This window comes from Astyanax mexicanus, chromosome 21, assembly GCF_023375975.1.
Source record: "Astyanax mexicanus isolate ESR-SI-001 chromosome 21, AstMex3_surface, whole genome shotgun sequence".
Lineage (NCBI taxonomy): Eukaryota > Metazoa > Chordata > Actinopteri > Characiformes > Acestrorhamphidae > Astyanax > Astyanax mexicanus.
This window is the reverse complement of record NC_064428.1, coordinates 35957559-35971646: the sequence shown is the minus strand read 5'-3', so window position 1 is coordinate 35971646 and position 14088 is coordinate 35957559. Positions and strand designations below refer to the sequence as shown.

Below are 14088 nucleotides of genomic sequence, written 5' to 3'. Positions count from 1 at the left end.
CTCCTACATTATATATATATAATGTATGCATCTGATTAATTTCTGATGCATCTGATGCATCTGTATGCATCTGATTAATTTCAAAACTAAAATGTAAATGTCACGCCTACCAGACTCTGTAGTTCCCATCTCTAACTCTTCCGTTCCCGTCTATGGACAAACCCCGGTCCTAGATTGCGTTCAGGTGTTTGTAATTTACTGATCATGAATACACGTTTGTTTGTCATATTTGCTGCGAGGTATTTTCCCTGTTTAACCAGCGAATTACTGAGCGTTTATTTTCTGTCTGAATTATCCGTGTATGACCCTTGTTTGTTCTTTCGACTACGTTTCTGCCTTACCCTATTGCTCTGGGGTGCGTTTCCCGATAGCGATTGTTCTTAGGGATTTAAGAACAACTTTAAGAACGACTTAACTTTAAGAACGCCATTTTTCCGACTGTTTCCAGAAGCCACTCTTAAGTCTCCATACTTACGAAGGACCTTTAAGTAGCACTTTGGTGGCTCCGCCCCCGTGTCTGTGAGGTTTAAGGCAAAGCCAGATGAAAACTAGACCACCGATTTATATACAGTTCTTCATTATTAAGCCACAAAGGTATAATTTTGTATGATATAAAAAGCCAAATAAAATATATTTACTTATTTGTTTACTACTACGACTGTCAGACTGGGGAAAACCGTTAATTTAATCCATATGTGTGTGATATGTGTGAATAAAAATTATATTTGTAGGTAATTGTAACTTTTTCTTCACGTGAATACGATTATTTCAACCATATAATAAACCCAAATACTATGAATAAATATGCGCAGGTTAATAAATTAATTTAAATAGTCTGGAATTTAGTCTTTTTTTTATTGTTTATTTTTTTATAAATACGTATGCTGAATGCATCTTTAAATGCATTTTTTTAAGGATCAAAAGCGGCCTCTTTCGTTTTTGAGTCAGAACTGCACGTGGATTCCACGTTAAGAAGAACTTAGTTATTTACGAGTGGGTCAGACCACTCGTAAAGTTACGAACGAGTTTAAGTACTACGTTAGTTACGAAGGCTTTCGGGAAACGCTCGTAATTTTAAGATTGTTCGTAAGTACGAAGTTACGAAGTACTTAGCGTTAAGAACGTTTTGGGAAACGCACCCCTGTTATGTTTGTGATTTATTGGTTTATTTAACACTGCCTCTGGCTCATGGTTTCGTTTTCAGTTTGTGATTCGGCTCTGATGTATTGGTTTGTTATTTCACTACGCTATCTGTTAACGTGCCTTGTAATAAAGCCTCGTTTTGTTTTTACCGCGAGCGTCTGACTCCCGTCTTTGACGTTACAGTAAAAAATTATCTAATGAGTTGGATTTTCAGTGCAAAAAAAAAGCGTTGCCAAAAAATGTAATTGTGTGAATGACGGCATTGAATATTACAATCTTATTCAGAAGTCTGGTCAATTTATTAAAATATCCAAAATACAGATTTAAATTCTTATGTATGCTTTTAATTACCATTCTCACTCTACGATCATTTTATGTACTGCCGATCCATGCCTTCTTGCAAAGTCTTTAAAGCATGTTTAATAGTTAATATTAGGCTACATTTAAAATCCAACATTCTCAATCTCCATAGATGTTCCAGTAAGACCTGGGCTGAGACTGATGATGTTGGGCACCTCTGGAGCTGGGAAAAGTGCTTCAGGAAACACCATCCTGGGTAAAGATGCTTTCAGAGCAGAAGCTTCACCTGTTTCTGTCACCCAACACTGTCAGGAAGAGATGGAATCTGTTGAAGGGAGAAGAATCACTGTGATAGACACACCCCCCATTACTGATATTTGGGTGTCACCTGACCAAGTATCAAGGTTCTTTAGAATGGCTTCACCTGGACCTGATGCCTTTCTGCTGGTGATTAGGCTGGGGAGGTTCACAGAAGAGGAGAGGAACTTCATGAAGTGGTTTCCGAAGCTCTTTGGAGGAGAAGCTCTGAAGATCTGCATGCTGCTCTTTACTGGTGGAGATCAACTGGAGGGGAAACCAGTGGAGAGGTTTCTTAATGAAAGCATGGAGCTCCAGAATCTCGTTCAGCTGTGTGGAGGCAGATACCACATCCTGAATAACCGGGACAGCAGGGACTTCACCCAGGTTTCAGAGCTGCTCAAGAAGATAGACATGATGGAAAACATAGACCGAAGCATCTTCAACATCAGCACAGCCAGCCTGAACGAATGGAGACACCCGCTGATGGAGGAAGAGGAGAGGTGTAGGGTAGAGAAGGAGAGTCAGATCAGGGAGGAGGAAGAAAAGAAGAGAGAGGAGATGAAGAGGAACATAAGGAACATGGAGAAGAAGAGGCGTCAGATGAAAGTGATGGATGTACGAGAGGAGGAGGTGTGGAAGTGGAATTCCTGGGAATTTAAGACAATAAAGAAATTGGAGAAAGAACTGGAGATTGAAAAGAAGAAAAGCTGTTGGCCCAACATTCCCTCCAGTTTCTGGTCCGTTTTTTAATAATTGATTCATGCCGATTTTCCCAATTAACTGAACGTCTTAATGGCAGAACCAGTGTATTTATCTGATGTGCTCCAGCAGTATGAGCCGAGCAGAACTCTCAGATCATCAGGAACTAGTCAGCTAGTGCCACCTAAAGTGAAAAATAAAAATGGAGACAAGCATTTAGCTACAACACTGTTATTAAATGGAACCAGTTAACAGAGAGTGTGAGTTAGAAGAGCTACAACACTTAACACATTTAAATCCAGACTGAAAATGTTCACGTTTGTAACGGCAGTTTTATTCTAATTAGATTTGTTAATTATTTTTTTAATCATGTTTGAATCATGTTTTATTCTTATTTTTATTCTCATTCTTATTTTATTATTATTTCCAATTCATTGTTGTTCTTTTGAAAGTTTTAAATGTAAATTTGACTTCTCTTTGTTTTAATCATGTTTGGATCATTCATGCTTTATTCTTATTTTATTTTTATTTCCATTTTTATTTATTTTTACTTTATTTATTCTTTTTTATACATGTTTTTTTTTATTTGACTTCTTTTTGTATTTTCTAATTTGTAAAGCACTTTGAATGATCGTTGTGAATGAAAGGCACTATATAAATAAACCTGCCTTGCCTTTACAGAGGTAATGTTCCAGGAACATTCTGAACATTTCAAGAACATCCAGAAATTTTCACAGATTCAAAGAATGTGATACTTGTCAATTAATAAATGATAATTGGACCATTGCTGTGACATTGACATTGATTTGTGCTCTGACTTCATTATCTGATGTTCCTCAGAAGAAATCAAGGTTAATCAGACCTAATTTTCTGGTCTTCAGCTGTCCAGTGATGGCGAGTCTGTGCAAAGACACTGGAGCCTCAGCTTTCTGTTCTTGTCTGACAGAAGTGGAACAATTCAATGTGCTCTCCTGCTGCTGTAGATCATCCATTGATGTTGGTCATACCATATCATGAGATGCTTTTCTGCTCACCACTATTTTACAGAGTGATATCTATGGGTGTTACTGTAGCCTTTCTGTTAGCTCCAACCATTCTTTTGCATTTCTCTGCTGTGACATGATTGGATTATAAGAAAATGACATAAATGAGTAGGCTGGGGGTGTATTTTCACATCTAATGACTTAAACTTTACTTGACTTTAATTTAATGAATGTTTTTGCTTGTTCTTTCTTTTAAAACTGTGAGATACGGATTACTGATACTGTCTGTATTAGACTTTTCCTTATAATTACACCACACTAAGAGTAGTAGTACACATTCTCTTTGAGTTGAAGTAGTTGATTATGGTAATTCAGCAATTTCTTATTGTTTTCCATGCTTGTTTAATTTTCACATTCATGTTTAAACAATAAACAATGTGAACTGACTTTATTTTATTAAATGTATAATTGTGCCACATTTTTTAATACAGTAACCACAAATCTATTATTTATCACAGTCATCTACATACTCGGAAGCACCAGCATGATAGGTGATAGAATTGGAAGGTCAGAAATAAAACGGAGAGAACCTGGTGATGGGGTTTGTGGTGTTATGCTTCCCTCTGATGGAGCCTGTAGGTACTGCATATGTGGAATTTACATTTTCACACAATTAATTGAAATTTCATCTCCTTTCATTTTAAAAACAGTCTATCCTATTTCATTTCAGCTAGTTTTCATTTCAGCTTCTCATCGTTTAATAAAACCCCTATCCAGATAAATCTCTCCATCCAGATAGAGTGAATCTGATTGTGATTGGATGTAGAGAAGTATGAGTGCACTATAGGACTCTGTAGTGCAGTCTAAGCTTTTGTTCTGCATTACAGTACTTTTTTTTAAACACCTTTACTTAAATAAAACAGGTACAAAGCTTGAGTTGATACTTCAGCTTTTACAGAAGTATTTTAAAAACTAGTATCTCCACTCTACCTGCAGAGTAATGGATGTATGTACAGAAGTGCACTTTATTTATGATACAAAACGTCAAAGCCATAAAAGAAACCGCTTTCTTTATTATTGACTCCTGGCAAGACTCAGCTTGTTCACTGGAAAACATGTTTTGAATAGTTGTGTGTGTGTGTGTGTGTTTGTATAATGGGTTGTTTGTTCAGTGTTCCTGTAACTGAAGTTGGAACAGGATTATCCCGGACATCTACCCTGAAGTTCCCCCACCCACCACCTGAGATAATTCACTGGTCTGACTGGTTCAGCAACTAAAGAGAATACGTTAATTCAAAGCATATGAATCATATTACACTTTCTAAAAAAACTAAAAAAGATTGCATGTACTGCTTTTAAGGGATAAAAGATAATCCAAATCTTTTTATCATTTTCTTTCTGTTGAGACTTTTGTGAAGTTTCTGGAGTGAGGTGTCACTTTTAGTTCAGTTCCTAAGGGCGATGTGTCTCTATGTGTGACACAATTTTAGCGGTGCAGACAGTAGCAGCTTTTTTTTAAACCAGGCATTATTTTCTTCATGTTTTGCGGAAAAATGCCCTTAATTAGCATCACTCCGCTACACCCTTGGGACTAAGTCAGGATATCCCTGGCAGGGCTAAAAAGGCACTAGAACTCAAAAACATATTTTTTCCATTAATAGCTGAAATGTGTTCTTTGAAATAATGTAATATACCATTCCTAATTAAAATTATAGAAACATTTCCTAACCTTGCTTTTACTGTGGTAATTTCTGCCTCTGCAGTGCCCTGTTAGGTTCAACTGTTATGTTATAGGTGAGGATGATGTTTCTGCATACCATGGTACCCAAACATATCACAATATGCAGATCAGTCAATCAATAATACCGCCCCCCTGCTGACGTCCAACCATCTGCGTCTCTCTGATATCAAAGGCACACTGCAGCTACCTCCTGCACTGCCCCTAAACCATACATCACCCATACAAACCCATACATCACCCATTGCCCTTCCCAAATTACCCCTCACATTTTTCAGCATATTTTAATTTTAATTAAACCACAGGAATGATTTTGTGTTTGACAGCACAATGAAATTGTGTTTCGCATAAAGTATGCAGATTGATGGATGGATGGATGGATGGATGGATGGATGGATGGATGGATGGATGGATAGATAGATAGATAGATAGATAGATAGATAGATAGATAGATAGATAGATAGATAGATAGATAGATAGATAGATAGATAAATATGTTTAAAAGTGAAGAAATCTCAGTTTATCTAAAATATATATTTTATGTATAGAAGCACTAAAATGTCTTTAATCTGGAATTATTTTCTTCTTCCCACATTGTAGTATTAAGGATCTGCATGTTCTGTGATTAAATGTAAAACCTGTTCACACCTTACCTGAAGGCATTTATACCACACCTCCAGTTTTAAATAAGCTGGTTTGGTAGGTGTGGCTCTTCCACACTTCCCTTTACAAGAGTCCTGTTTCAACAAGGACGTCGCCCAAATTCACTTCATACTCACTTCCCCTATAAACTTACACTCGGAGCAGTCCATAATGCAGTGGAGGCATCAGGGTTTCCCTGTAAAGTATCACACCATAAAAATAAATGGTTGAACAACACTATTATTAGTTTAAAAGCAACTTTAAAACATCTGCATTACATTTACATTAGTGATAAATGTTCACAGCTCTTCTCTTATAATGGTGAATGCTTTTGTCCTGAAAAAGATGAGTTTCATCTTCATGAAAACTGCATAAAGTAGATTTTAAGAAGGTTTATTTCCTCACAAATGCCTTAAGGACCATGCACTGCAAAAAAATATATTTTTTTTCTCTCTGAAATAATTATTTTTTTGTCTTACCAAGCATTCTAAGTTTACTATTATTTTGCTATTTTTTAAACAACAATCTTAATCAGAATGTTCACCTTATTTTAAGTAATTTGACTCAAAATAAGCACAAAAAAAATCACCAGTCAAGTTACTCTGATACTTGTGGCCAAATTTAAGATATAAAATTAGTGATTTGTACTTTAAGGACTTATATTAAGATCAAAATGCATAATATATTTATTATTTATAAATATTTTGTCAAATGTTTGCCAGATAATGTTTTGCAGTTTGATACTTAGTTAATTAAAATGTTACTGTAATACTGTAACAAATACTGTAAATCACTGTATATTCTTTCAGAAGCTGATTTGAAGTGGAATCAATTAGAAACATGATTGGAAACCATTAGAAAGTTTAAATGTTTATCTAGAACTTTTTAGTAAAAAGCAAATTGTTCATGGAGATCCAATCAAGAGCCTGAAAAACTTCTCGTTCTGGCAAACGGCTCTCCTGAAACCAGTGGTCTAAAACACACAATGAACAAATGGAAGCAGTTGAACAACATTATTTGGTAACACTTTAAAATAAGACTAACTTTATAAAGGGGTTATGAATGGTTTATAACCATTTTATTAATGGTTATTAATTAGGTTGCAGGTTTTTTAATTGATAGGTTTTAACTGCTTATCAGTGGTTTTTAAGGCATTTACAACCTAATCAATAATAAGTAATAATCTAATTTACAAACCATTTATAAATCTTTTATAAAGTAGTCTTGTTTTATAGTGGTACCCAATATTTTTAAAGAAAGCTAAACTTAAAGAGTATTCAATCACCCCTGTGGCTCAGAAATTTCCCATAAGAAAAGTATGTAGATGAAGGAAGATGTTAAAAATGTTAAATAAATGTTAGATGAGTTAAATAGTTAAACAGGCCCTAAAAGAATAAATGAGTGCAGTAAAATATGGTACAAACCATGGTATGATCCACACCTAAACAAACAAATATCTGATGAGGAGGCAGAAGAAGACAAATAAGAAGGATAGGAAGAAGAAAAGGAGCCAACAAAAAACAATCCTTTATAAAATAAATACTTAGGCCTTCTTCTAATCTTCTTCAGAAGCCGTGAGAGTGGTGTGATCTTCTCCTCAGTCTGATTCAGGTCTGGAGATATAAAACACATGTTCTGAAATGGGCTTTACAGTGACTGTAGGAACTTAGAAACGCCCACAATATTTCTGTTCTTGTTTTGCCTTGAGCTCTGTAGGTGTGGCTTTGAGTAACTACCCTTTCCCAATGTACTGTATACACACTTCCCCTACACACTTCCACTCAGACCACTCCATACATAATGCAGGGGAGCAAAGCTGTTATTTAAACTGATCTAACATCATATAATCTAGAATCTTGACTCATAAATCAGCGTTTCCTCAATTTAGACAGTTAATCCAAGATCATAGTCCAGCCTTTTTAAGAGTAGAAGAACTGAGGACCATTTGAGATGGAGAAATCTCAACTTTGGGTTTTGTCAAACATGGAACTAATCAGAGAAACTTGTATTTAAGAATAATTCCTAGTAAAATAGCACATTTAGGACCAGTTATCCAAGAAAAGTACATATACAGTACATATTATATCTCTTTATTTATAAAAATAAGCTACTGAATTAAAATGAAAGATTTTGCACGGTATGTTCACTGCTCTGGCTGCTTCTCTTTGTTTGGCGTTTGCTAGGTGTGGTATCTGTTTAATCTCCCTCAGAGACTTCCTGCTGCAAACCAGGGACGTTGCCCAAATCTCCTTCATCCACACTTCCCCTACACACTGCCACTCGGAGCAGTCCATACATAATGCAGTGGAGCACAGCTGTTATTTAAACTGATCCAACACATATAACCTAGAATATTGACTCATAAACCAGTTTTTCTCAATTTAGACAGTTCATCCAAGACCATAGTCCAGCCTTTTTAAAAACAGAAGAACTAAGGACCATTTCAGATGGAGAAATTTCCACTTTGAGCTTTGTTAAACACTGAACTGATCAGAGAAACTTGTATTTAAGAATAGCTCCTGGTAAAATAGCAATTTTAGGACCAGTTATCCAAATACAGTACATATTTTATCTCTTTATTATGAAAATTAAGGCCCTATAGATCTCAAACCCTTCTTCCTACACAGCTACCTAGTTAAAAAAAATAAAGATTTTGGATGGTATGTTCACTGTTCTGGCTGCTTCTCTTTGTTTGTTTGGCGTTTGCAAGGTGTGGTACCTGTTTAATCTCCCTTAGAGACTTCCTGCTTTAAACCAGGGACGTTGCCCAAATCCCCTTGATCCACACTTCCCCTACACACTTACTCTTGGAGCAGTCCATACATAATGCAGTGGAGCAAAGCTGTTATTTAAACTGATCCAACACCATATAACCTAGAATATTGACTCATAAATCAGTGTTTCCTCCATTTAGACAGTTAATCCAAACCCATAATCCAGCCTGTTCAAGAGTAGAAGAACTGAGGACCATTTGAGATGGAGAAATTTCCACTTTGAGCTTTGTTAAACACTGAACTAATCAGAGAAACTTGTATTTAAACATATAATTCCGGGTAAAATAGCACTTTTATGACCAGTTATCCAAGAAAAGTACATATACAGTACATATTATATCTCTTTATTATGAAAAATAAAGATCCTATAGATCTTAAACCCTTCTTCCTACACAGCTACAAAGTTAAAATTAAAGATTTTGGATGGTATGTTCACTGTTCTGGCTGCTTCTCTTTGTTTGTTTGGCGTTTGCTAGGTGTGGTACCTGTTTAATCTCCCTTAGAGACTTCCTGCCTCAAACCAGGGACGATGCCCAAATCCCCTTCGTCCTCACTTCCCCTACACACTTACTCTTGGAGCAGTCCATAATAGAGGAGAACAAAGCTGCTATTTAGACTGATTTAACTGATCAGAACTCTCGGAATAAAGACTGAAATTACACAAATTTATCTGCAAGGGTTTTTTTTGTGAAAAGGGAAATATGAACAGAACAAATAAGAAAAGAAAAATCTGAGAAGAAAGAAAGAGATTATGAAACAGTGAGAAGTTTGATCACCCCTGTAGATTGGACTTGCCCTTAGAGAAAGTGCGCAGCAGAAGTGCATTGGTGTTGAATTGGATTCAGGCCCAGAAAGATCTGGAATGATTGTGTAACACACTGTATAAACACACACACACACACATAGACGAGAGGACCGGGAACTAATAAGGGGAAACAGCAGCAGGGAAATATTGCTGTGAGAACATTAGAGAAACCGTTGTTGAACTGAAACTCAATGGAGGAAGATCTACAGACAACAGCTTTGATTAAGAAGACTAAACAATAACTGCATTTACATGCACTTAATTGCTCAGTCATAATCATATTTTTGCAGATTTTAATAATCTAATTATTTAATTTATTATGTAAAAAACATACTTCGATTTTTAGATCAAATTAAGGATTGGAGCAAAGAAATCTGCTAAAGAGAGCTGGATTTTAGCTTAGTAATCAGATTTCCTAGTGCATGTATACCCTTACTCTGATTTCTTTCGAATGTAACCAAATATGAGAGCTATAGAGGAAGGGCAGCACTATGTTCTATTAGAAACCATTGAAAAAATGGAACATATGTTTCCAGTAAAGTGAGTCCATGTTTAAAAAAGCTGTGGCAGATGTTTGAGGTTTGAGGTTTTCACTGTATGCATTATAAGCTGGTTTAAGGTATATACCAGTAATATAACTGATTATTGATTGACTTATGTAGACCTTGAGATTTCTTATTATCTGATTGCATTCATATCACATCTCTAACTTAAGATGAGCTTCTGAAATAATACGTTATTTGGTGACAAACAGTGTGTTTTAGAAGGCTAAATGTTGTGAAATGGTGTGTTTGGTGTGTATGGGACACCTTTTTCTATTGTTTTCCTTTCTGTACTCAAGTAATGTGAAGCTAATAGACTTTTAATGGCACTCCAGTAAAATATAAAAAAACCAGTGGAGTGAAATTATGTTCACAACACAACCAACTTGATACAACATTGAACAAATATTACAATACAAACTACATAAAACATGCAAATATACAAATGCACACATAGGACAATAGTAAAAACAATATATATAGGATTATATTAAATAAATCGATTAGATTAGACAATAAATAGACAGAACATTGCAGTTACTGAGGCAGAGACTTAGACAAATATAGTATTCTTCAGTAGATAGATAGATAGATAGATAGATAGATAGATAGATAGATAGATAGATAGATAGATAGATAGATAGATAGATAGATAGATAGATAGATAGATAGATAGATAGATAGATCAAACCATTAGTGTTCCAGCTCCTCCATGTCACATGTTCTTCTCATAATCTAGGTCCAGGACTACACATAGAAAACATCTCATGCTCTAAACAGTGTAAAAAAATTTGTAAGAACTGAACTCAGTCATGTTCAGTGTTCAGCTCAGTTCTGTTTTTCTGTTCTCACTGTGAAGAACTCTGCTTGTTATTCTGAATCCTGTAGGCGTGGCTCTGTTTAGTCAGCCTTTTTAAGTCCAATTCACTCCATCCTCCCTTTCCCTACACACTTCCACTTGGAGCAGTCCATCATTTTAAATGGAGGGTTCTTAACTTTGTGTATTGTGAAACATCCACCATATCATGGATGATATTATAGCTCTTTTTGGACCAGTAGTCATGGTAACAAGTCTATACTTTGGTATGCCCAAAGATCTGCCCATTGGCCAAAATAACCTACACTGTACAATTTGATTAATTTACTTTACATAAATAAAAGCAAGTAAAGTATAAAAGGTATTAAATGTAAATAATTTGAACAAATGCTGTTTAGTATAGTTTAAATATAGTTGAGTTTAATAAACTTTTTGAAAACCTGCATAGAGTACTTAATAAACCCCATATAATAAACAGCACTTCTGATCTAATATAGACTCTTCAGACCTACTATAATTTCAAACAACTGCAAGGGGGCTCTGAGTGATCCAGTGGTCTAAAGCGCTGCCACTATGATTAGGAGATCACTGGTTTGAATCCCAGTCATGCAGCTTGCCATCAGCTGCCGGAGCCCCGAGAGAGAGCACAGTTGGCCTTGCTCTCTCTGGGTGGGTACAGTAGATGGTGTTCTTTCCACCTCATTACTTCTAGGGTGATGTGGATCAGCACAAGGCTGCATCTGTGAGCTGATGTATCAGAACCGAGTCGCTGCGCTTTCCTCTGAGCGTTAGCGCTGTGATGCTACTCGGCAATACTGCATCAGCAGCTTCACATGTATCGGAGGAGACGTGTGCTAGTCTTCACCCTTCTGGTGTTGGAACATTACTGGTAATTGGCCTTGTAAATTGGACTGCTGGGTGGCGAGACCTGTAAAGCTAAGCTAAGCTCCTGAAAGCTGTTTATTTGGGCTAAGACTAACCGTGGTTAGTGGCTAATGCTGCCCAACAATGTTACACTAAGGAACCCTGAGTGCTCTGGTAAGCCAGGGCAATATTAGATAGCAATTTTAACATGGTAAACGCGCAGGCCACAGTCCTATTTACTCACCCTTGAATGGTATAAGAGCTAGCGCTTAGCTAGGTTAGCAGGTAATGTTGATGCTGCTCCAGCAGTGCTAGCTGTGGTAAGCAGCAGGCTACAGGTTGATAATACTCGCCTCTGAACAACAACAGAGCTAGCGCTTAATGCCGTTAGAGGCTAATGCTAATGCCTTGGTGCTCCAGCCTTGGTGCTAGAGAAACTTTACTGAAACTCCTGTATAACACTGTACTTCAGGGGAGTGGCTTCACTGCTCCTTAATACCTGACTTTTTGAAAAATTAAAGGATTTTAAGAGTGCCTTATAGTGCAAAAAATACGGTATACATATAGAAAGTGCACTGTATCGCACTCTAATGACAAAGTAGTTTGGAAGTGTGTGTTTAGCTCTGTTTATTCAGTGTTTGTGTAACTGAAATTTAAGCAGGAAACATCTGACATCAGACTTCTACCCTGAAGCTCTCGCACCCTGTTTTTTTGTCCCTCAGAGCCTTCCAGGTTCTTTCCAAGGACGTTGCCCAAATCCCCTTCATCCTCACTTCCCCTACACACTTCCACTTGGAATAGTCCATAATGCAGGGGAGGACAGTAGCAATTCGAACTGATCCAACATCAGATCTTTTAGAATAAAGACTGGAATTATATATTTTTGTCTGCAAATGTGTATTAATGAGACAGGAACATTTAAATAAAAGAAATGGAAAAATTAAAAATGTTAAAACAGTGAAAGAGTGAGAGGTTTGATCTCCCCTCAACGTAGACTTTCCCTTAGAGGAAGTGAGCAGTAGAAGTGTGTTGGGGTTGAATTGTGTTCAGGCCCTTAATGTTCTCAAATGATTGTGTAACACACTGTACAAACACACCGTACAAACATACTGTGTACACACACACACACACAAACACACAGAAACTAGACGAGCGAGAACTGAACGAGGAAACAGCAGCAGAAAAATATTCAGTTGAGTTCAGACAAGAAATTCCCTCCATAACAAGAATCATTAAGCCAGTTGTTCTTTAGATCTACCTAATCCTTTATATTTTAGACTGCAGAAAACATCTGGTAGATTGGATACCCAGACAAATTGATACTCTAAAATTATCTCTAAAAATATATGTGTAAGTGTGTAGTATTTATGTAAGTTTGTGTGTGTAATTGTATGTACAACTGTGCCCAGATATGGATTGGCTCTCTTTTCTGGGTAAATTGCTGTAGTGCAGGATGGAGTTCTCCAGGTGGACGGTGGTTTCCGGTTGAGAGTACGCTGTGCGCTATTGGCTGCCGTTTCTCACCGGTGTGTGGATGATGAGTGCTGAGTATGAATGGTTGTTTGTAAAACGTGTAAAATGTAAAGTGTCCTTGGGTTTCTAGAAAAGCGCTATATAAGTCGAAATTCATTCATTCATTTATTCATCAAATCATTAAATTTTATATGAATCTGTATACTACCAATTACATCCAAATGTATATGAACTTTAACAGGTTTCTCTGCTGGTGTTGCCATACACCTGAATATATTAGACCCGTGTGGATTTATAATGAATTTTTAACATTAATTTAAAAGCTGTTTGACCACAGGAGGATGCCCCCCCCCCCCCCCTTTTATGTGAGCATTTATCCTTCCAAGGTCCCAAAAAGGCCTTTTTTAAAGTCACTGGGTGTTCTGTTTTGTATGTTTAAGGTTTTGTCTGATTCTCTGTCCTGCGTTCACATTTCTGTAAAGCTGCTTTGTGACATTAGATGTAAAAAGCGCTTTATAAATAAATTTGATTTGATTTGTATATGTGTGATTGTAATGATGATATACCAGAGTGAAAGAATATTAGAGTTTACTGGGGAAAACTGTATTAAAGAATTAAAATATGATGCTCTAAGTTTAAACGAGCTAGCACATAGCGCGGTTAGCAGCTAACGCTAATCCTGCTCCAGCCTTGGTGCTGGAGAAACTTTACTGAAACTCCTTTATAACACTGCACTTTTACTGCTCCTAATAGTTTAAACTATTAGTCTTTCTGGATTTAAGCTGATATGAGATTGAGACGGTTGGGTATGGAGGAGGTTCTACAGGTTCCGTATGGATTCTGCAGAACATTTATCCACAGATGTTGCTACAGCTGGGCCTGTAGATCCTGCTCTACACTTGTAGGTTGAAGCTGAAGTTGGAATGTAATGATATATTAAAGTTTACTGGGTAACACTTTACTGTAATTGAAAGGAGGCTCTAGTTTAGACCATGTTGGTTCCTCTAT

General features: G+C 36.6%; 1 protein-coding gene and 1 long non-coding RNA gene across 2 annotated transcripts in view; one reads left to right on the top strand and one right to left on the bottom strand.

Annotated features, from left to right (window-relative positions):
• Nucleotides 1-2766, top strand: part of LOC103045825 (GTPase IMAP family member 7-like) — a 9689-nt gene extending 6923 nt beyond the window's left edge. Inside the window, exon 6 of the mRNA XM_022674483.2 lies at nt 1616-2766. Within this exon, the coding sequence (XP_022530204.2) occupies nt 1616-2493 (878 nt within the window). The 3' untranslated portion in view covers nt 2494-2766. The remainder of the gene's footprint in view (nt 1-1615) is intronic.
• Nucleotides 1421-1957, bottom strand: LOC125785660 (uncharacterized). The gene is made up of 2 exons (XR_007427979.1): nt 1868-1957; nt 1421-1768 (listed from the first exon to the last, which is right to left on the bottom strand). It is a non-coding gene; the product is annotated as an uncharacterized LOC125785660 (long non-coding RNA).
• Nucleotides 2767-14088: the final 11322 nt, after the last annotated feature.